The sequence below is a fragment of the Gossypium hirsutum genome, chromosome D11 (assembly GCF_007990345.1).
Source record: "Gossypium hirsutum isolate 1008001.06 chromosome D11, Gossypium_hirsutum_v2.1, whole genome shotgun sequence".
Classification (NCBI taxonomy): Eukaryota; Viridiplantae; Streptophyta; class Magnoliopsida; order Malvales; family Malvaceae; genus Gossypium; species Gossypium hirsutum.
In genome coordinates this window covers 58,003,829-58,027,923 of record NC_053447.1, presented here as the reverse complement: position 1 = coordinate 58,027,923, position 24,095 = coordinate 58,003,829, and the positions used below count along the sequence as shown (strand labels likewise).

The 24,095-nt window shown below is 35.4% G+C and overlaps 2 protein-coding genes across 4 annotated transcripts; both read right to left on the bottom strand.

Annotated features, from left to right (window-relative positions):
* Positions 1-2,110: 2,110 nt before the first annotated feature.
* LOC107926825 (myosin-9-like) lies at positions 2,111-12,525 on the bottom strand. Its single transcript, XM_016857757.2, is given in 39 exon segments — positions 2,111-2,497; positions 2,661-2,743; positions 2,833-2,913; positions 2,991-3,047; positions 3,160-3,216; positions 3,294-3,393; positions 3,494-3,564; positions 3,761-3,904; positions 4,002-4,208; positions 4,299-4,454; positions 4,545-4,799; positions 4,919-4,960; positions 5,057-5,168; positions 5,332-5,471; positions 5,641-5,862; positions 6,116-6,214; positions 6,527-6,603; positions 6,606-6,645; positions 6,745-6,950; positions 7,129-7,306; positions 7,480-7,540; positions 7,705-7,814; positions 7,923-8,054; positions 8,193-8,363; positions 8,448-8,574; positions 8,720-8,757; positions 8,860-8,961; positions 9,048-9,105; positions 9,228-9,329; positions 9,430-9,576; positions 9,666-9,802; positions 9,880-10,029; positions 10,120-10,279; positions 10,479-10,537; positions 10,628-10,784; positions 11,021-11,166; positions 11,308-11,451; positions 11,773-11,898; positions 12,172-12,525. Coding segments are annotated over 39 exon segments (4,581 nt in total). The 5' UTR covers positions 12,175-12,525; the 3' UTR covers positions 2,111-2,373.
* Positions 12,526-13,123: 598 nt separating this feature from the next.
* Positions 13,124-17,685, bottom strand: LOC107926824 (GRF1-interacting factor 1). Of its 3 annotated transcripts, none has more exons than XM_016857755.2 (4): positions 17,017-17,685; positions 15,294-15,370; positions 14,246-14,330; positions 13,124-13,936 (listed from the first exon to the last, which is right to left on the bottom strand). In XM_016857755.2, exons 1-4 carry the CDS (start codon positions 17,095-17,097, stop codon positions 13,493-13,495), a joined length of 687 nt encoding a protein of 228 aa, XP_016713244.2. In that variant the 5' UTR covers positions 17,098-17,685; the 3' UTR covers positions 13,124-13,492. The 3 variants fall into 3 exon arrangements, with proteins under 3 accessions (XP_016713244.2, XP_040960519.1, XP_016713245.2); XM_041104585.1 differs by lacking the exon at positions 17,017-17,685 and adding an exon at positions 16,812-17,002; XM_016857756.2 differs by lacking the exon at positions 17,017-17,685 and adding an exon at positions 15,687-16,770.
* Positions 17,686-24,095: the final 6,410 nt, after the last annotated feature.

The following is a 24,095-nucleotide window of genomic DNA, read 5'->3' as shown; positions in this document are numbered from 1 at the left end:
AAGATAATCAATGTTTGGTACCATGCACGTTACATTAGGCTAGACCATCTTACTATGCCCACCACGTGGCCTACACTCCCTGCCCCCCTCTTGCCTGTGCCGACCCACACAATCAAGCCAATTAAGTAATTGATCACTAAGAACTAACCTCAACATTATCTCCATAAAGGTTGAGTCTATGGTTCTCATTGTTGAAAACTTGAGCAGGGTACTTGTTTCTAGTGTTGCAGGCCATGTCATCTGCAAGCATGAGTATTATCCTCTCATCAGGTATTCCTAGTCGCTTAACTGTCCTGGAAATCCAAACAAAGGAAAAAATTAACCAAAATAAACAAATTATAACAAAAAAAAAAAAAAGACTAGGTTGGTGCCTGGTTACCTATACAAGGATAAAGTGTTCGCCATATGACGATAGTTAAACCTGAAAGGGAAAATTCACAATTATTTCAATTAACAATTTCAGGACTCTACATTGTGCTCTGTTTTAGCTGATCAAATACAGTAAGAGAAAGGATGTTAAAATAGTGCAACTTGTTTGAATTGTCTTCCTTGTTAATGACAGAAACTAAAGGATAGTGTCCATACAAACATCTAAATATTTCATTGCTCCAGAAGATAGAAAGGTAGAAAAAGAATTTTATTGAGGACAGAACCTTGACCACAGCCATTACCACATTTGAATTTGCTTTTGCATTGATAAACCAGAAGTAAAAAAAGCATTTGCTTGAAATCATCAACTGGGGAACACCCACCAGCACAACAAAAAGAATAGCTTCTATAAAGAAAACGGAAAGCTGATAGTTTGTTCATCATTAGTATTACCACTAGTTTGAGGGGTCAAAAGGACTTCACAAAGAAAATAAGAAATATAAAACACAAAAATTTTCAGAGTACAAAGAGCAGAGTTTCATTATATCAACTTACAATGACAAATCAAACAAAGCCACAGAGTTCAAACATCAAATTCACATCAATCCATTGTTTTATATGAAATAATTTAAATTATAATTTTTATTATTTTAGACAGGAGAAGAATTGTATGCAATGGAAATGTAGAGAAGAAAATGTAATAAAGTAAAGAAAAAGGATTGGGATTTATGAAAGTTTCATCTTGAATTCCAGCCGATTATCGTTTCCAATGAATAACTGATCAAAGAAAACGAATGATAAATCTAATTTTAGAAATCTGCAGCAAAGCTTGAGCTAGCAGCACCAGAGAAGAAAAGCCGAACGACGCCGTTACCAGTTGAGTAATTATTATTATAATTTCTTTTGAATTTAACAGCCATTCCATCCATAACCTTTTTTTCCTCCCCGTTTTCTTATTTCTCCACCCGAATCACTCATAACACTTTTATATATTTGACTTTGACTTCAAAATCTTCTTATTTACTTTGCCGATTATTTTGAGGAAGCTCTCCCAGTTGGCTCCCCTTTTATCAGCCTTTTAAGGATTCCCTCTTTCTCTATAGCCAAACAAGATAAACAACATAATTTTTTTTTTTTGAAGGGCATTTCGTCTTGTTAAACTTGCATTTTTTGGGTCGATCATCTCATTTTGACATCTAGGTTTGTGTCAGTTTAAGCATTGGATGTTCTGTCTAGTGTTTTTAAGACAACTCCATTCATATTCTACTTGCGACTCAGGAAACTATCTTCATTTTGTTTGTTTTAGTGGCATTGATATATATATATATATCATGAATATGTGATTGAATGTTAGTAGTTGGGTCATGGATGGCCAAAATTATTGTTTTCTTGGTGAACAATTAAGGAAAAAGCAAGTCTTGAGGGAATTGTTCTTTTTAAGTATCTTTCCAAGTGTACAAGTATGGGAGGAAACTTCAATTTTCTTGATATGTCAAAAAAAATTATTATTTCTTGGTGATTAGTTCTTAGATTGGTGGCTTTTTCCTTTCATTTGATGACTATACCTCATGTCATGAGTTCTTGGACTGTCGTAGTATATGGTACTAATTATTCAAAGTCCTGCATTTATTGGTAGTGATAGTGTGTTCATGGAAAGAATAAACTGAGGAAATGTTACACTATGTAATAATTGGCCCAGAAGATTGGACTAGAAATACTGCAAAATGTGAAAATAGTTCTCTGCTTTAATTATTTTTCCCATAGATAAAAAAGGATGAACTAATTGTACAACATAAGTGAAAATTTAGACGACTGTGCTAAGTAGGGAACAAAGACATATTCGTCTTTGAATCAATGACCTATAATGTGGAAACAAAATTTTGGACAAATATTTCTGGTCTTAAAGCAAGATGAATGAACACCTTAAGGACATTCACCGTTAACGAGGTTGGAAGGTGAATCTACACCTTGGAAGAAGCAATCCATTGCTGGAAACAGATTGGATTAATCTGAACGTGGCAACAAGAAACTAAAGCCTATGTTCTCGCGAATAAGTGGTGGTGGTTCGATGTCCGCAATGTCTATTTGTTCCATCGACTTTGATAGGTCGTCAACTGAAAATGGAATGCTGCAAAACGATAAAAGTTGTGGAAAGTCCGTTAAAAAACGAGCTCAGCTGGTTTCCAGGTAGTGTTTTCAATTAGCTTTAAGAGCAATGCATCCTAAAAGGTGAAAAACAAAGGTAGAGGGCCAAATAGATCATCATCACATAGTGGAATGTAAATGCTAACCTTGAATCATCATCCAGCAGGAAGGAATTACTAACTGCATTGTTGGAATCTTCTGTCATCAACACTCTCATATTGGCTATTACCTAGAAGTCGATAATCGAGCCAAGTCATATTATTAAACTAGTGGATATCTTTTAATCTAGTTTGACAAACTGCATATCTTGAAACTTACATCCGGGGACACACTATGCGTGCCATACTTGTCATCCCAATACATCGTACTAATACGATACAGCTGCTGTATACTGAGGACCTGTAGGTGAAAAATGAAAATCGCTTGAGGCTTCAGATCCAGGGAAGATTTGGAAAGTAGTGATGTCAGTGGCTTACCGGACAAAGATCGTGGCTTATTTCATCCAGTGTTTTCTTAGATTTTTGATGTATTACCTAAATCAAAAAGAGAATAACATTGATATCGTGCACTACTTCTTTTATTCCTGAATGTCATAACAAGAAAATGAAAGAACAGATCTAAAGTGTTGTAAGAATGGGAACATACTAGAAAACCGATGGCCTGCCGTATATGCTTGAGCTCATCCCAAGCTAAACCTGCATACTGCATTTACAGATCTATCAAGTTTTGCAAGTATTCTCCTTGAACCAGAAAGCAAACAGGGAGGCAGTTAAAGGTACCTCATCGGTTGCCTCATAACACCAGTGTTCAAGTTCAGCTAACCCAGCTTTAACATATTCACCATTACTGAATGAACAACACTCTCTCCTCAACAAAAGACTGCAATAGAATAGTGTATTGGTATGCCATATAAAAAAGTTTCTGCATACAGCAGAAAAAACCAAGCGTAAAGCACTAAAGTAACAGCATGAACAGTAACCTGTTGAATAGTTGAACATTGATGAATGAGAATATCTGTGTAAACACCTTACGGACTAAGAATGGAGGTACCTGTAAAGGGAATCAAAAAACAGTAATCCTTGGGGAAATCTTGCTTAAACATACATTGCAAATAGTAAAGATATGAATACTTAAACTCAAAGACTCAGCGGAACTAAGTTCAGTTTGAAACTTTAGTTTGAAGCTCTGTGCAGAAGACAAGCTAGAGATATGAATAAGAAGGGGGGAAATGGATGTGAAAACTAACAAAATTTAGTTTCAACGTGTTCAAGAAATTTCCAAGGCTCTTCACAATCCCTTGCCAGTGAGCAATCAAAGCCTGTTGGCCTGCAGTATTTGCAACGGATCGCGATGCTCCTTTAACCAAGCTTGCTCTGGATGTTCTTGGTGCCTATATCATTGTATCCATATATGAGTCATAGATGTAGTTGTGGTTTATTTCTTCTGATTACTGCCTTCACATAATCTGATTCTGATATATATGTTACCTGTATGCACAATCCAAGCAATGGTGAAATTTCTTTCTTCAGATTATCTCTGATCATTCCATATATCTTCTCCACATATGCTGTAAGCTGTTGCTTAAAAAGCAAGGCTGGGTACTTGGCTTCAACTTGCCGTAACGTGTCCACCCCAGCGGTGACGCCTCCATTAATTAAGGCAAGACTGACACCTTGTGGAGCTCCACGGAAACTCTTTAAGAAAATAATAGCAACACATTGATTAGTTACAGAAATGTTATTTCCTGAACGTCATGATTTGGCATTAATGAGAAAGCTTTTTACTTGAGTCATTCTCCCAAACAAAGTAGCTGATGATGATCGACGGCGTTGTGGAGTCATTCCAGCAGCACCACTAGCTTTTAATGTGCATTGGAGTAGCAAGAGAAGTGTGGAGGCATTGGATAGCCAATAGGCCAAGACATCATTGTTATCCTGGGTCTGAAATTAAAATGCCAACAATCAGCCTTAAGAATCTGAGGTTTCTAACCATATCTTTTAGAAAAGTTGGTGCAAAAGTGACACTTCCACCTCAATAGCATTGCCTATAGTCTGAATGATCCGATCAAAGACACTAGTTCGCTCAACTTCGAACGATCTCCATTGCAGAAGACATTTGTAAATGATACAAGCTGCAATAGGCCTGTTCCCTGCAAAGCCTAAATGTTGCGCAATACATCGAATGAGCAAATCCTGGTTTTCCTGTTGTTTCTCATTTAGTGATTTTTGCGGTTTCTCCTCCACTTCGTGTGGCTCTCTATGGTTTATTGAGCTGCTGTGAAGATCCTGTTAAAATACTTTGTTCAGAACAAGAAATTTTAGACAACAAAAAACACCATGTATGGGATTTTTATTTCGTTTTCTTGACTCCTTTTATAGCATAAAGTTATAAGAAATTTACTCACAATGGGTACCCTTGGTTCTAGATGCCCACTTTCAGAACCTCTCTGCCAATCATTAGACAGCAGGTAAATCTCCTTAGTCCTTTGAGACAATAAAAGTTAAATTGGAAATATTTAGAAGCTCGTTATTATTCTAAATACCTGCAAAATCGATCTCGAGCGTCCAGAAAGGAACTTATTTGGAGTCATAGATACAGCCTGTTGCCGTAGTACTTTATTCTCCGATTCTAGATTAGTGAGCTTCTCCTCTAACCTGATTTCATGTAACCATGTCACGATGAGTTTAATGTGGTGATATATGGAAGTGAGCAAGAATTTCAACAGTATAAAACTCATGCATTATATGTTCTTGAAAAAAAAGAAAACCATGAGCATTTATAGTAAACTAGTACGGAAAATTATTGTTCATACACTACCCTCTCAATGTGTCCTGGAGTTGTTTAAGTTTTTTTTCTGTTTCGTCCAGTTTTTTTCCAGTTTCTTCACTTGACTCTTTGAGTTCATTGTATTTTTCTTCAGCACTGTCTGCTCTTTGTTTTTCCGATTCTAATGAGGTCTGTTTGGACATAACAGCAATGTCAAGATCAGAAGCTATTTATAATCAACTGCAGTATTTTCGAGTATATAATTCTGTTCTAGAGCAAATTGTTTATGTTCTATTACTTGCTTGATCCATTAAATGAAAAATAAGTACCACATACTAATTGTAAAGTAAACCTTTATACCTTTAGGGTTTCCAATTCTTCTGTTAGAGATTCAATTTGCTTTGTATCTTCAACTAAAACTTCTTTCTCTTGTACAACAGGAGGCGCTTCTTCGATGGCTTTCTTTGCAGACTCTCGTTCTTTTTCAAGCAATTCATTGGTTTCATCAATTGTTTTCTGCATTTCTTGCAATGTGTTTTGCAGTTTTGCTACCTCCTGAGCTTTTGCTTCTTCTAGATCAGTCTGCATACATGGTTTCAAGGCTTTCAATGAACATATATCTATATCTATATATATATATAAAAGAAAGCAGCATAGGATACAGTATAATATCTGCAGATTTCGAAACACTTAAAAACTGATGAAATTCTAGAATGTTGACATTATTGCTTGTTATTACACAGATACAACCGGGCAACTTCCATTAGAACTGTCATGTTTCATGGTTTAGCACTTCTCTACCAAACATTATCGGTCTGCATGATTAAATAGTTACCCTTAAACGTTTCTCAAGCTGTAAACGCCAAGTAAGTTCCTCCACATTCTTTTCAAGCTTATCCTTCGCTTCTTTTAGTGCACCTGTTTCCCTTGCAGCCTACATATAAAATCAAGGAAAAATGGAAAGCATTAATAGAAAGAAAATCAAACGTTTGTCCTTGGAAGAAGCACCGTGCTTGATGTATGTTTTGCACCAAGAAAACTGCTATAAGCTTATTGAGAAAAACACAGATCAGTTGATTAATGATGTTAAATTCTATAACAACATCATGTCAAGACAGCAATATGAAACATCAGTTGATGGACAAAGTGCAGTACACAAAAAGATTCAAAACCTGCCAGATAAGAAGGACTATTAGAAAGAAATAAATTTTATAAAGACTGTAGAAGAAGATAATCCAACACAGACCATTTTGAGCTTTCTAAGCTCTCTTCTTGCAACTCTTCCCCTCCACCTGGTTTGTGTCACTATACATCCTCTTTGAGCTTCTTATAATATGTAGCAGCTCTGCGACAACGCCATCGAGCCTGCAATGTTTTGTTTTTCCATTTTAAACAAGGACAATTCTGAAATGGATAGACAAGGAGCAAATTTTTCAAGCAACCTAATATGATTTAGAATATAACCTGAACCAATGTAGCCGCTTTATTTAACTTCCTGAATCTCAATTCATTATGAGCAGCCATTGCCCTCATGCCTGTCTGTAAGACAAGGGCTGATACATGAAGCTTCTTATAGGCTTGTCTAGATTGGTGCCTCCTTATGTTCTTCTGAATTTTCAAAGCTGCTGCCTGCTCTCTCTTGTTACTATAAACTTTGCAAGCCAATCTTCCTACATATTATACATAAGGTAGTTAATTAGCATGTTAGACATCTCAGTCTCCCTATATCTTGTTTCGCATTCCCCATAGAAGAGTAAACTCAAAATAAACAGCAAGATACTATCGAAACCCACCAGAACATACACTAAGATCAGAGGTCGTTACAGTATATTTCTTTTTAGCACTCACCTCTACATATGGCCTGAAGATTAATAGATGCCTTTTGTATTGCAAGGAATCTTTTACGAGATATATGGGTACGAATCCGCCGCTGTATAGTTTTGGCAGCAGTATTGAGTACTTCTGCTCTCCTTGTATCTAATTCTGCCATCTGACCAGCTCTCAGAAAGATCTTTGTTAGGCCTATCTGCAAAAACCATTTTGAGATCAATTAATTATGCTTCCTCAGTACAATATTACAATTATAAAGTACTAATGTATGCAAATTTTTAGTCCTAAAGCATGTATAGAGAAGAAGCAAAAGGACATAGGTCAAAGAATATAACAGTTCCAACAGTTGCATTAAAATTGTTGTATTACTTGATACCCTTGAAGACCGGCCTTTTCCAGAATCTTCTGGCAAGCAACCTTTTCATCATAGCTGATTACAGATGAAATCAAGGAGAAGAGCATTGACATTAGTTTTCAGTTGTAACCAGTAGAGTGCAGCAATACATTCATAGCTCCAATCTCTTTTGTCAAACAGAATTTTACCATTTGTCATGGCAGTTAATCATGAATTTAAACTAAAAGTGCTCAACTTACTTTCCTTCCAAAGCCTCAGGATGAAGCAGCCCGAATCGGTTAATGAATTCAAAGAAAGGTTTCCGAGTTGGATATCCGGCCATACTGATTCTGATTGCCTCTAGAACACCCTACAAGACCAACTTCTAGTTAAAATAAAACATCTAAGAGAGAAGATATGATAAAAACCAGTTCAAAATGGAAAAAATCGGATCATAAAAAAAGAAATATGTACTCACACCACAACGGAGTTGTTGCATGATATTAACATTCTCAAATATAGCAGGTTTAAGTTGGTTGTTCGGCTTTACACATCGGATGTAGTGAGGTTCCGTAGAATTTAATGTGTCCATTAGAGACTGTAGTTGGAGCTGCAGCATCATTTATCAAGACAGTGTTAATCCTCTAGCTCTTGCAGCATATAACAAGTTATACGCGGCAGTGTAATGAAGTCAATTGATACAAGGGACTCAACGAAAATCATGAAGACAAACATAAAGCAAAACTACCTTAAAACGAGAACCAATTGAAGAAAACTTGGATGATTTAGATGTTTCTTCTGGAAGTGGAGGGAAAAGACCTGATACAAACGAACATTTGGAAGCACTCAACAAGTCTTGATGTTCAGGAACCACATAATCCTTGTTTTTGTCCAAAAATTGATCTGATTGGTATAGAACCTGAAAAGGAAAGTTGTTAGGAATCATAATTGACATATCACCTCCAACTATTTACTCATAAGCACTTTGCTAATGGGAACATACATCTCCAGCATAATGAGCAATGGTGAAATCAGTGCGAGACAATTTCGGCTTAATGAATCTCTTGTGGTTCTTAAACGTCTGATAAAGCTTGTTTGCAAAAGTTTCATGAGTTGATTTCGGGAACATGCTGAAAAATATAGTTAACAAGACAGTAATTATTTTGCTCATCGACTAGCAGCATAAACTGAAGTTATGTAATGAATTACAGATAAATTTCTTTGAGAAGAAGTAGAAAAATTTTGAAGCAAATAAATGAAAGAACAATATCATACCAAGCTTCGTCTAGAAGAGCAACAATTCCTCCAGGTTTCTGCCAATATAAGAAGGAAAAAGTACATCAAGTACAATAATGGAAAATAATAGAAAAGAAAAAGGTGATGGCCAATATGCATAACGTGTAGGGGAATATAACCTTTTCAATAAGGTCGAGGACATCCTGGTTATCAACAAATTCAATGTAGCTCCAATTGATCTTCTCTTTTGTGTACTCTTCTTGCTCCATCTTAAATACATGCTGAAGAATATATACCAGAAACAATTAAATTAATAGTTTCGGATTGAAAAAATCGATCTAGTGGTAAACATAATTTAAGACCTTACCTGATTGAAATGCTGTTGCAACTTCTCATTGGTGAAGTTAATACAAAACTGCTCAAAGCTGCAGAGTGAGATAAGGTGAAATGAAGTCACAAGAGTGCTTAACCAATTAAAGGTAATTTTCTGCAATATCTCGAAGACAATAGTCCGTCTATTTATAAAGATTACAAGCATGGAGCATACCTATTAGTCTTAAAGCTTTCGAAGCCGTAGATGTCGAGGACTCCTATTAAAAATTTCGAGTTTGGATCTTGTCCAATTGACTTATTAATTTTATCTACCAGCCTGCATACAAAGAGATGCAACTTACCATTACCTAAGCGTCAGAAAATTCAAATCTTCTTTGCCTTATCATAAGAGATTATCTCATGTATAAGCTTCTCACCAGTCAAACAATCGTGAATAAAGTGTTTTAGCCAAGCCATCCCTGCTAATTGTAGCGCTTTGAGGATCGAGACTTCTCTTTATAACTTCCTCAGGTGTGACCATAACACGCTTACACAATGCATCTTCTAAGGCATTAACATCACACCTATAATGAAGTGAAACAGGACGATTAAACAATATGAAAGGGAAGATACCAAAAAAAATGACCTTGTGACATGAAGAAAAAGCATATACATGAGAAGCTCTGCTGTTGTCTTCAGATGGAACTTAGCCTGGTCATCTTTCGGAACTGATGAATCAACTTCCTTTCCTTTAGTGAAACAAATGTTTCCAAGATGGAGAATTGCAGCAACAACTCTGAAAATGGCTTCCTGGGAAACAAAAAGGTCGGTCATTCCTCGTTTTTGTATCACAATGCAGCTGAATACTGCAGCTTGAAGAGTTATACCTGCTCCTTGTCACTAATTCCGACAATATCCATAGCTCTCCGTGTCGCAAGATAATCTTGGGCATCACTTACACCAACCAGTTCATAGCAGCGTGACTGGTTAAGATAGTGAAAGCTTTTGGGGTTTCCCAACTTATACTTATCAACTTCCTGCCAATAATAGTAACTTAAGCCCCCAAGAAAAGAAAAATGGATAATATTCATCAATATATAGATAATCTCATAATAAGCCAAAAATACCTCCTGTGGTGCCGCACAAAGAAGATAAAAACAGTGGTAGTTGCGCTCAGGGTCAGAAACTTGGCAAACCCGAGATCTCTCTAGAAGGTAAGTTCTGATAGCAGCTCCTGATATTCTTCCATGCTTATCAAACTGGATCTCAACAAATTTACCGAAACGACTGCACCAGCAAAAGTTTTAGGAAAGATCAGTGTCAAACTACAGATTCTTGTATACAACGAACATTAAATGCTATTAATGTGATGAGCAGAGTAGTTTCTTCTGCAGCAAGAAAGATTTGATCAAATAAATTGCCTGATGTATATTTTCTCAGTGATTAATCATCAGTTGGAGTTATTTCCTTTAATGGAGTGTCGTACCTGGAGTTATTATTTCGAACAGTTTTAGCATTGCCAAATGCTTCAAGAACTGGATTAGACTGCATTCGGATGGTATAATGCTCTTCTCAGTTATCATGCAAGAATTAAAGACATGCTTTATGGAAGATAATACGAGTTATGGATCATACTTCAAGAACTTGTTGTTCTACTGTCCGTCCTTCGGTGGCAACTCGACCACCAAGAAAGGCAAGGTATCGCATAAGCATCTTCGTGGTCTCAGTTTTACCTGCTCCACTTTCACCACTAACCAGAATTGAATTGCTTTTCCTTTCATTAATCATGGCCCTGATTGAAGTTGATATAATTTAAAATTTGTTCACCAATTATAAATAAAAAATAAAAAGAACTAGGGTTAATATTTAGTTTGCCCCTAAATTTGTCCAAAAGGATAAAGGTCAGATAACAACTAGGTAAAAAAAAATAGTTCGGGTACCAACTAGGTACTTTTGGACAAATTCAGGGGCAAACTACATATTAACCCAAAGAACTAAATGGAAAAAGTACAGAAGAAAAACAATAACCTGTATGCAACATCAGCAACTGCAAAAACATGAGGACTTAGCTCCCCAAATGGGGCTCCCTTGTATTGTTGCATCATATGAGAATCATAGATGTGAGGCAGTTTTTGGAATGGATTAATAGCAATTAATATATTTCCTGTATAAGTCTGCCATCACCAGTATGTCAAACAATAATAGATATATGTGTGTGTGTGTGTGTGTGTGTGTATGTGTATGTGTAGCCAAAAGAAGCACAAAAATGCATGAAACTATCATTTGTGATTACATGAAGGGAAGAGAAAGATTACATAAATTTCATTGAGTTCATATCTAGCTTTCAAATTCTGCAAAACTCCAGGCTCATGTAGATAAGATAGCTTGGTCATGTCATCAACTCCACCAGGTGGAGCTTCCAAGTCTTTTGGATATATTTTTGATAATTTTTCAGTGACCTTCAAATTAACCAACATGACAAACGTCAATCTCAAATCCCAGGAAAACCTTAAGTGAATACATTTTACATAATACTAAAATTAAGAACCTGTGACTCTTCATTTTTCTACAAACACATATTCGAATATGATTGATGTTCCAAATAAATCAAAAACTTAGAAAATAATAAAAGCCTTCATGTCAGACATATACTCATATACATGGCGCTCGTCCTGAATCTAGGTAGGATAAGTTTGTATCATTTTGATAGATTCCGAAGGTACTAAAATTTCACTAGTCCTTCACAATCAATTTCTGATATTACAGGTAATAAAGCATACCGTTTTTCCATTAGTGGTGTTAATCGCAACATCTTTTCCAGTAATTTTCGAAACCACCCCATCAATCCAAGATTCATCTGGGTCTTCAACCCACACGTGAGACCCTACAGTAATATTTACCGTTGCCTGCAATCACAGTATCAAAACCATTATTAACATTTTGCAAAGCAACAAAGCCAAAAGAATTACCACTTTCAATGCTTCATTCCATAATCTTTCTTTCTCCCACACACACAAAAAACAATAACTTTTACAACAGACAGCGCCTAATAACACATGAACCAGCCATGCAGTCACCTTTAATAGTAACATTCAGTGAGTCTAAAGTTCGAAACTCAGAATATGTGCGCACAAAGAATTAAATAAATAAAATCGAGTAGTGTCTAAACTTCAGATTACCATCGTTAAGTTCTCAATCCGAAGCCTGGCGACCTGTAGTTACTTTCTTCCTTAAAGCAGACCATCGATCGAACTCAAAAAATCGAATCATGCTTAAACCACTTGTAACCAAAACTTTTTGGCTCTTAATCTGATATCAATCAAGGTTAAGATAAGAAAAGGGTAACAACCCAAGTTGCCAAAAAACTTAATGGATTGCAAGAAATGAAGCTCCAAAACATGTATAATAATTAAAAGCAAGAAATAAGAAAGATTAAAGAGCCTTAGTTTGTTGAAAAAGAAAGTGCAATGCAATGGAATGCAAATGTAATTAACTTCTGGGGAAATTAGAGAGACAGAGAAAAGAGTGGTGAGTTATTGGTGTTGTATGGAAGTGAATGATGGGTTATTCAGAGTCTGACATTGTTCAACAATACCGTTAAGTTCGGTTTTTTTTTAACCCTTTGTTTTCGCCCCAAATTCGTGGCTACTAAACCAAGTCTTTTGATTGTTTTCTCGCTCTTAACCAAATGACCTTTGCTTAAATCTCATCTGAATTTATGGTGATTTACAGAGAATGGTACCATGAATATGGAAAGATATAATTACGATAACGATTGGTCTTTGTATTCCTCAAATTTTCTCATGTATTCGTTTTGAGTTTATGCATGCAATAAATTTTCTAAAAATTAAAAAGCTGTATCTTTTAAATGGTTTAATTATGTTCCAATCCCTATACTCATTTCCGATATTTAAACTATAGTAAAAATTCAATGAATTTCAGTTTAATTTAAAAATTAAAATCTTAGTGATAAAACAGAGTTAAATTTAACAAAAACCAATTAACAATATTTTGATAAAAAAGTAATTTTATTTAAGATTTTTACCACTAAATTTGTCAGTGATGTTAGTGAATGATACCTCAATCTGCTTACATAAATGAGCAAATAATAATTAAAATCAAAGAGATGGGTGCAAAGGGAAAGCAAAGATAATTTTTCATATGCAACCTCTGTAAATGACCATACAAAATTCATCCACTGAAACATGGTCGAAACAGAGTCATAATAAAAGTGAACCATAACCACATTAAATAAAACACAAAATTAAGGAATGCTGAAACATGAGACCCTACAAATTTACATGTTAGATTACCATAAGATGCAGTGTCTCACACTTGAAAACCATAAAACCAAATGGTTTAAGGTCTAAAGCCTATTTCCTAGCTTCTTTTTTTTTTTTTTTGGCATAAGGAACAAGTTCCTTGAGCAAGAAAATTTCCTCCCATTCCATCCGTTTTTCAATGATAAAACAGATCCGTAGGACCAACTGGTGTTACCTTTCAGTTCCCGTCATCGGCTGCTTTTAAGTAAAGGGTTTCACCCCCATCACCACCCTGACCACCAGAGCTTCCTCCACGACCTTCAGCTGAGCCGGCACTCCCGATATCTTGCTTGCTTCCACCTGCCATTGGCCTGCCACCATGGATGCCTTCTCCAGAAGAACCACGTCCAAAATCAGGAAACCCTCCAGCCCCAAGTGCTCCACTGCCACCTGCAGTGCTAGATTCAGTTTGCAGCATATGAAGGCCTGTGCTTCCGCCAGAGCTCATGCCAAGCTGACTGTGCAAAGCTTGCTGCTGTTGTTGTTGCAGTGCGGAAAATGGTTGCTGAGAATACAACATTGAGGACCGAGCAGCCATAAGCGACTGCTGTGTCATCTGTTGAGCTTGTTGGTGCTGCATGTAGTGCCCAGCTCCTGGCTGCATGATACCACCAGATGGAAACTACAAGCAATTCACAAAGATAAGTAGGAAAATCTACAACTTGAAGGAGAGTTCCAGTGAAATTTTAATGCAAAAGGTGTTTAAAAATATTGGTTTTCTCAATCTGATTGAAAATATCGTTGGCCTGAATGGCCATAGTATAATTTAATTCACGGTTTCCGGCTGCCTGAGCTTAGTGTTCCAGTGCTGATTGACCCAAAGGGAGCTTATGATAGAGATTCTAAACTTAAAATGTAACAGTCTCCTAAATCCAATAAAAAGGGAAAAAAGAGGGAAAGCGACCGATGAATCTAGAAATGAGATAGGTACCTGTGCATGCATGGTGGGTGGTTGGGGTTGAGAATCCGCAATGGCAGCCAGGTACATGAGGTTTCGCTGCAGCCTTGCTTGGTTCCTGCAACAGTCGAAGCTAGTCAATGATCCTTCTAAGACCTCAATCTCAAATATCTTTATAATTTATGGTTGGCTTAAAGATATGCACTGATTCTTAGGATCATGCAGAACCTTAATATACAATGATTTATAATCACTCGTTTTTATTACAATAGCGATATTCTTGGACTTCTGTTGGTATCTTAGCAAATTCAGGTAGATTCAACACCATACTTACTTAACTTTCCCAGTGAATACGCAGCCCCAGTTACTTCATAAGTAGTTTCAGTCCAATGCAAAGATGTAAGAATGGAAAGAAATTAGCATAAACAAGAAGGTTTCCCTAGACAGTTGATATTTCCATTATCGACATCCTAATCCATTTGAATGAATGGTATCTGATGCCATGGGAATTTTGTGATCTGAGATTTACTTGGCACTGTTAGTTTTAGGAAGAGAATTTTCAATATGTTTCATTGTCCAAAGCCATATCCATGATCCATCACAGTCAGACTGTAGGTTCCCAGATGCCAACAAATGTTTTTTATCAGCCAAATATGAAAATCTCATCGGAAAATAAATGGATGTTAAGTTTTGGCAAACCCTCAAATGGAGTAACAATTAACTTAATAACCATACGGAGAGATATAAAAAGAAAGCCTAATTTGTAAACTAGATAAACACGTGCAGAATAGTGATCCAGCAGTAAGCATGAGCCAAAGATTAAGATCTATGATCATTTTCGTAGTAAATGACACTTCGACTTATATACCATGTTTTGATATTAATAGATACTTTAGCTGGCCTTCATAATTATCGAATAACACTTATTTGGGGAACCTCTTGCAAGAAGAGAAGAAATTCAGGAACTTAGCAGTATAAGCTATAACACGACATTGAGTATCAGATATTGCAAGCCAAGGAAACAAAAACAAACCGAAAAGCCAAATTTGTTTGATATTAGAGACTAAAAATTAGCACTTACTCCGCACATTCACTCAATTTCCCAGAATTCTGGCTCTCAACAATCTTTAAGATCAATGACTTGTTCTCATCGAGATACTGCATGCATCAAAATGAAGCCATTGAACAAATTAAGAAAGATTTAACAATAAATAGGAAAGAACATGCAGTAAATACAGCTTTAGAATCTTAGTGGAAGTTCCTTTGGGACCAAAAGCAACCCGAAAACCATTTTGATTCATAACCAGTCTAAGTAACTCAAAGCATCACCAGCATAATAATTGGGGGGAGGAAAGAGGAGTGAGAGAGTACTAAGATCTTCAATAATGGTAACTGCGAATCCAATAAAAATTAAGTAAAACGACCCAAAGGTTATCCCGAAAAGGTAACCAAATCTAAGTATCATACGATTTACCTTAATCCGAAAGCCTGATTCCAAATGACCATACATACAAGAAATTAAGAACACATATTTTTGTATATTAACAAGATTCCTTCTGACAGCTTCACCGAAACAACTAGTAGGATGCAGTGCTAGTTTCAGAAAGACAGATATAGGTTATAAATGGTGTCCCGTATCAAGGAAACACATTAAGATGACATGAAAACATATCGAAAGGACCACCAGTAAACGATTATCAAGACAGGACCACATAAACAAGCAAAGGACATATCAAAAGGTCATGTGTCAAATTGAACTAATGGAGGACCACTACCAGAAAAGCATTAAGAACTAAAGTCATGGGCCCAAGAAAAGTGAGGTAACAAAAAGAATGCATAGTTCTTCCATGCATAACACTCCGAATCCGAACAAGTTTGTTAATATCAAACAAGAGTTCCCATTTGCAATTACCAACACCTATATTCTCCTAAGAAAATCCAATTACTCTGTGCTTAGAGATTCATTATAGAAGAAATCCTCACTATATTGCTCGGTTAGGTACACACACAGATGGTTTTGTCCGCCGGACTTCTCCGACTTACCATTGCAGTTCCGTAAGCCACCAGCCTGGCAGCCTCGAGGACAATAATCTCCTCACTTCTTTAGTAGTGTCTCTGGTTACTAGACACTAGCTAATCATTTAAACTTGTTTTATGAGTAACTTATACCTGATGGTCTAGGATTGTAACTTAGCATCTTATACTTGACTAATGATAGCAAAGATAAAAGGAAATTACAACAAATGAAATCTTCATATTGTGCTATACATTGTTGATAAGTATGCATCCAAAAAGCAAAGTTTGTTCTAGGGTTAATTGATAACATACCAATACATTAGAAACTGGAATAAGAACATCTACAACCAGAAACAGCATAATATAGGATGAAACCTAGCTATTAACAGGAAAATATGTCCCCAAAACTAAACCCGTTAAGTAGTAAATCTCAAAAATAAAAAATACCCAAACCCATACACAAATTTCAGAAAGGAAAAACATTAAAAACTATACATGATAACCTACTAATTGCCATTAAAAATGTTCTCATTGGCAGCATGAAAGCCAAATATATAAACGATTAAAAGTTGAAACCACTTACCAACAGTTATTAAACCTAAAGTAGAAAAGCTAATAGCTTTTACAAGCAATAAAATGAAGAATACAGCTTCCAATAACACCTTACACTAATCAAAGGAATGAATGATTATTAAGAAAATAAAATACTGTATCACATACATAGTGATCAAGAAACAGATAAAAGAAAAAGGAAGAAAGAAAGAAGGGAAGGAAAGGGAAGGGAGGACCTGTTGAATATGATCAGTAGTGACGTTGTTGGGATAATAAGCTGCCATCATGGGATGCATCTGCATCAGGTGCTGCTGCATTTTCTTTCTTTATATCCAAACACAGACTCTCCAAATATTTTAAAAAATATATAAAAGTTTTAAAATATATTTGTCTCACTCTTTTTCTCTTTTTGTATGCAAAACACACTGAGCTGAAAGAGGAGAATCACTCCAAAAAAAAAAATTTGTAAAGAAAGAGGTAGAGAGAGAGAGAAAGAGAGACAAATAGAGAGATACCCTTTTGCTATTTTCTATGTTTCTTCACTTTCTTTCTTGCATCTCACTATTAATATTATTGTTTTGTTTTTCCCTTAGTTACAAATAACACAAAGAGAGAAAAACAAAAGGCAGAAAGAGAAGACAGTGAAGGGTGTGTGAGGTTCTCAGCACTTTGAAAGCTATTTTCTCTTTCTGTTTTCAGTAGGGAAAAAAGTTATTCATAAAAAAAGGGTTTGCCTTTTTGGGTTGTTGCTTGCTACCTTTCCTTGTCTGTCTGTAAGAGAGAATTGAGACAGTGACAGAGAGAGAGAGAGAGTCACGTGATGGCTGATACAGATAATTGAGAGAGACAGAGCAGAGCTGGAAAATTCAACCGTAGGAAAGAGAAAGGTCCCCTTGCAATGCAATGCATTAAACCAAAAAACGAAAATGGTTTTTTATTACATTACTACCATTTCATTTCGACATGACTTTGTCTGTTGGTGTTAGCACACACTTTGGTCCCATCTCCGTACTCAATCTTAGCTTATTCTAGTTCCAATGATTCTAATACAATCTAAGGTTAAGTTTCGGAATTTAAATTTTACGGATATAGAATTAGATTTTTCTAAAGTAATGTAATGCAAATTACAGCTCATGTCTAACATAATTTATGGAGATTAATTGTGAATATTTATAGATATTTGTTATGAATCTTTTACCAGATTTGGACTCTCTCGACACGTCAATCACATTAATTAATAAAGAGAAACATAGAGATAACTCGCTACAAACACTTCATCCTAAAGAAATATATTGTTTTGCATGGTTATGAACGTATAATTTACACATGCATTTCGTTATGATACATTAAAAACCTAAAAGATAATATGTGAAGACAAGACTATCTGTAGCCTCCAAGTAAAAGTTCCACCACAACTCAATAATTTATTTTCTTAAGAACACCTAAATCCTTAGGAGCCATATGAAGAATTTATAAGTACCTCTCATCAACAAAGCAACACCGAGGCAGTTTCCATATTCTTACTATGCGAAATTACCTCTACACTCTCCCTTCTTCTCTAATCCACCAAAAATTATAGTCCATGGTTCTCGACAAAACTGTGTGAATAATCTCCAACCATCAATCTATATTTTTGTATCAATAATTGGTGTGATGAACGTGGACCAAACATGGCTCATCTTGGTGAGAATTTCCTCGAAAATCAATATCAAGAAAAAAAACTAATATAATCGAAATTTCCAACATCAAGTAGCTTAAGATCAACAAGGTTACTTGCTAATAGGTATATCAAGTTGGTCAAAATAGTCAATACCAACAAGGGAATCAAAATAGGCAACCTTATGATCCTTACAATCCTTGAGAATTTTATCATCAATAGTATCTTGTTAAAAAAGAATTATCCACCACCTAGATAACAAAATTCTTATCCAAACCAATGACCATTCACACCACTACCACTACTAGGAATTCATCCTTAGCTTACCCTAGAAGGTCAAGCCACAAAAAGTCCAACTCAAATTCTCAACAATATTGAGTTGCAAGAACATATGAAAGCTTTGCAATACCAATTTTAATAGCTACAAATATAGCTTTTTCAACAAAAAAAAAAGTTCCTTTAGCAAAATGCTCAGGTTATTCAAGAACTTGGAGTGAATCAACCCCCCAAAATCAATAGCCAATGTAAAAACAAGTAGCTTCTTCACATCACAATCAACAGCAAAACCCTAACAAGCATGAAAAGTGCCACTGTAACATCTCAAAATTTAGCTTAAAAGTTTTGTGAAATTATTTTAAAGATGAGCAAATAGCCTAGTGGTTAAAATGAAATAAGTAAGCATGGAAATTAGTTAAGGTCCCAAGTTTGAATCCTTTCCCTTGCTAAATAGCTAAAATTTTGCTAGAAATTTTCCTTCTCCCTATTTTTGAACTCCCCCTAGCTAGTAAACCTAGGTATAAATATCGATTTTATTTATTTTTTCAGCCTTTAGCCATTTCCTTTTCACCTTAGCCACCCCTCCCTCTTCCTCTCCTCTTTTCTCTTCAATTTTTCTTTTATTTTCCCTTGTGTGCCGCCGTCCAAACCATCAAGACCCACCATTAATTTTTTCTTTCTTTTGCAATGAGTTCTTGCACCATTCTCCTCTCTTTCTTGCTACCATTTTTCCAGCCTTAAATCTTAAATCTTTAACCCTCAAGAACAATCTCTATTGTTGCCCAAGAAACTTCATTGCTATCCCTTCCTTCTATCAAGTGTAAGTGTCATTTTTCATTCGTTTTCTTGACGAATCTTTTAAGAAAATACCCAATTTTCTAGATTTGGAATTGGAGTGATTTTTAATGATTTTATGAGAAATTTTATAGCCTTCAAAAGTTATTTAATTGGCTTTCAAATTAGCCTCGATTTGCCACCGTTGGTGGCGGTGCGTCACGCCTAAAGGCACAAAAAGGGGTTGCTATTTTCTTTAATTTTTACCATCTATTTCCATCAAAATCTTGGTCTCGTAAACCCTTCCTAATCAACCTCTAATCATGTGTGACTTAGAGAAATTCAATATTGATCGTTCAACAACTTGGAATTGACAATTCGAGAAGTGTAAGTGCAGTTGGTTGAAGGTTAATATGTAGTTTTGACTTAATTGTTGGGGAAATTGTTAATTGATTGGATTAAGGTTTTTATTGATTGAATAACCATAAATTTTTTAGTATTTAATTATGTTAGCTGCCGACTTAAATGCCCCAAACCAACAGTGAAGCCTTTAGATGTTCTCACGCACGTTTCGCGTTAAATCAATGTAAGTAACTTAGTTGCTTTGGATCGAGAATTTTTATGGAAACGTTGATTCGATTAAATTCTTATGGGTATGTTTTAAGGTTGGTTTTGACAGCGACCTAACTCAATAAATTCCTATTTATTTTAATTTAGGTTTGATTTAAGGTTTTAAGGATAAATCGTGTTCTTCGCAAATAGTGTTGCGACAGTGCAAAAATAAGGTGTGGGTCGTAACTTGATAATTTGAGTGTTTTAATAATATTTTGAAAGTTACAAACATTGATTAAGCTTGTGGGTCGGGCTTAGTTAAATTGCTAATTAAATGTTTTTTTAAAGTGGCCAAATCAGGTACTTTACGAGCCCTAACTAAATGGCATGTTTGCAATGTTGCATGGTTGACTGAATGGTTGAATGATTGGTACTATTATGAATGGTTTGTTTATGTAATGTATGATTGGTTGTATGTATAGCATGTATTAATATCAAAATAAGTATTGAATGCATAAAACCTTTGTTGGGTAAAATGCCATGAAAAGTACTGAATGTAAAACTACTATACATGCACTGGAAAAATTTCCTTAAGTGTTAACGAATGATGGCATGATAAAATGTCACCGTGTTGGTGGTGAAATTAAACGCTCAATATGTGAACGTTATAATGAGGGCATGTAAACTATGCTATTGAAAGAAAACGAATGAAACATGCATTTGATCGAAATTTGTATGGCATCGCCTGTGCATAGGGTAGGATATTGTGGTTGACGGAGGAGTTCCATGGAGTAATGGTGACATATTAAGTCCGCATATAAGTTGTCAAGTTTTATGTTAAATGGTAGTATAATTGTATTATGTGTTATGGTAGTTTAACCACATCGAGTGTTGCTCGCAATGATAAGAGTTTGGCAGACGAGTTCTGGGGAACTCGTGGTGTGTAGCGGATGGTCTGGGTAGGATTTGATTATGCATTATGATAGGTCCATGAAATTTAAGAATGATTATAATTATGACATGTCACACCCCAAAATTGGGCCTAGTAGTTTCGAGGGTAATTTAGGGATTTTAGCTCAAAAATGTGTTCAAGAACTAGAAGCATAGTGGAAATGTCTTCGTCTATAGCTTTTAGAGAATTAAACCATTTTTTGAAAATATTGTAGAAAAGACATTTAATTTTAAAATGTGAACTATTTCGAAAAATTTAGAGTACAAAAAGGTAAATATGTCGAAACTTTAAAAACACCCTATTTTCCCCCTTTACTTACACTAGTTACACGGTTCTACTTCTCCCATCTATTAGGTTGTCGTCCCTTCAAATCCCAAACCCTATTTATCTATTTTGATCTTACAAAATCTAATACTTTTATTTCCTTCAAATTTCAAACACCAAAACCCTTCCAAATTCAAAGAGAAACACTAAAAACACAATTAATTTTACTATCGTTCAAACTTTTAGGTTTTTTAGATTTTCAATCGAACATCCATTTTTTCTCCAAACGAAGATAATTTTTAGTTCTCCTATTAGTTTCAGATGATACCTATCCTTTCAATTTGAGCTTTTATCCATTAAATCAAAAGTTTTGAATAAATGCCTAAATTTGGGTCGTTAATGGTGAAATTTGGGATTTTGAATGAAAATGATGTTTCAAAGTGTTTTTTTTAATTAGTTTTGATGTGATTAGAAGGTTTCTAAAATTTCCTTGAAGTTTTGTTGAAATATTCTAAGGTTTTATTGAGTTTTTGTGAAAATTGCCATTGTACATCGAAATCTCGGAACCATGAATCTATGTAGTTTTGTCTAGTTTGAAGGTTAGAATTGTTCTTAGGTTAATAATTAGATGATTGAAATTGATTTTAGGTAAAGAGATTGAGTAAAGATTAAGATATTTAAGTTTTGAATTTGCAAGTCGAAAATTTTAGTTCTAAGAGAAAGAAACTTAAGAGCTACGGTTTTTTTATTATTTAAGTGTATCTATAGTTGTAGATTAATTATGTGTTGTATGGTTAATTTTGATGAAGATTTGGAACCGTGGGAGCCTTTGATGAGCAAGGCAAAAAGAAAAGAAAAACTAGCTTAGGCTTTCGATGACTAGGCGAAATCACAAACGGTGAGTGTTTGGAATTGCTACTAGAAGACACGATTCAAAGTGTTAATTGGGAGCTTAGGAGTAGCCTAACCCCTACTCTAAGTTTTGAGTGCAAGCTTTCTTATACCCTCATTTAATTTGTAGAGTATGTGATTGTGTGTTGTGGATTGAGTATTAAGATGTGATATATGCTTGTAGTGGCTATTGTGAATATGTTAATTGTGGGTATGATATACATGCCGAATAACAGTGATGATGTTATGCTTATTGTGTGAATATGCAGTGAAAGTTTGTAGAAAACGATAAGTAAAATGTGTGAATAATTGCGGATAGTTTGGGCTTGTGTCTTTGAGACCGTTGGATATAGTTGGCATGCCATAGGATTTTTGAGTACTCACCCTTGTGTTGTGTTATTGGGGCATTAGGGCCTGAGACAGTTTTGGAGAGATAAGGGAATGTGAGCTCAGCTCCATTCACTGGGATATGTTGGTGTGTTGGAGACTATTAGCGAAATGCTACGCTTTTGGGATATGTTTGGCTCTTCGAGTCAATGGTGTGTTGGAGATTCGTGTGTCCAATATGTGGTGATAGAGCCCACTTTTATGTTTCATATCCTTTGTTAAGTATGGCTCCTATTTCAGTCAAATTTGAAAAATAATATTCTAGTTAAACTCTGTTTCTTTATTTCAATCAAACACTGATTAGTTTAGACTATTTTATTATTATTTGACATATGAATTTAGCCTATAAATAGGCTCTTTTACAACCTTAGTAAATACACCCATTAGATATTAGAATTCATAACACATTTAGAGAATTTTGTGTTTACGTTTTGAGGGTTCTTTGTTTTCGGGGGTTAGTTTTTATCTCCATCTTTTTGTACTCTTCATTTCTTTTGCCATTATAGTAAAATTATCTTTGCCCGTGGTTTTTTATCCTCTTTGGAGGAGTTTTTCCACGTTAAATTTGTGTGTTCAATTTCTTAATTTCTTCTGCTATTTTTACTTGTTTCTTGCTTAATCGGGTCAATCTCTAGCAAGTGGTATTAGATCTAGTTCAATTTCCATAAATCAACCCATTCAGATATTGCAGCAACAAGATTTGAAATTGAAAAGTTTGATGGTGAGACAAATTTCAATTGTGGCAAGTTCGGATGATTGCAATTCTAGTTCAATCCGGTTTGAAAAAGGTTGTTATCGGGAAAAAGCCTGAGAATCTAAATAAAATAGAATGGGAAAAGCTTGATGAAAAGGCTTTGTCTGTAATCCAGTTGTGCCTCGCGAATACGGTATTGCAAGAGGTATTGATGGAGAAGACCTCATCTGCCTTGTGGAAAAGGTTAGAAACTCTTTATGCAACTAAGTCTCTGGCTAACCGTTTAGTGTTGAAATAACGTCTATTTACGTTTCGCATGAACGAAGGTGAGCTTCTTAAAGATCAAATCAATCAATTCATTACTCTTTTAAATGATTTAAAGAACGTTGAGGTTCATATTGATGATGAAGATCAAGCCATACTACTATTGTGCTATTTACCCCCTTCATACAAGTCTTTAAAGGAGACCCTGATTTATGGCAGAGACAAACTCTCATCCGAAGATGTGAAGGGTCATTTGTTGAGTAGAGATAAACTCAACAATGAGCTTCATTTGGATAGCAAGGCAGATAGACAAGCTTCCATTTTGATAGCATCAAAGAAACGAGACAAAAGGTGTCGCTATTTTAAAAAGTTAAGCCACGTCAAAGTAGATTGTTATAAACTACAAAATAAAAGAGCTGCTGAGAGTAACGAGGAATATGTAGCTGGTGCTAATTTGGCCGATGAATGCGGTGATGATTTCTTGCTAGTGTCAACGAGCGATAACTCCAAGATCACGTTTGAGTGGGTCCTAGATTTGGGATGTTCTTTCTACATGTGGTTACTGGATTACAAAGTATCCATTACTTCGAATTCAAATTTGATT

Excerpts from the sequence above, each read along its gene's own strand:
- LOC107926824 (XM_016857755.2), bottom strand. The coding sequence starts at position 17,097 with ATGCAGCAGCACCTGATGCAGATGCATCCCATGATGGCAGCTTATTAT. Across the intron at positions 15,371-17,016 it reads CTACTGATCATATTCAACAG|TATCTCGATGAGAACAAGTC; the intron begins GTCCTCCCTTCC and ends TGATGCATGCAG. Across the intron at positions 13,937-14,245 it reads CACCCACCATGCATGCACAG|TTTCCATCTGGTGGTATCAT; the intron begins GTACCTATCTCA and ends AATTGCTTGTAG.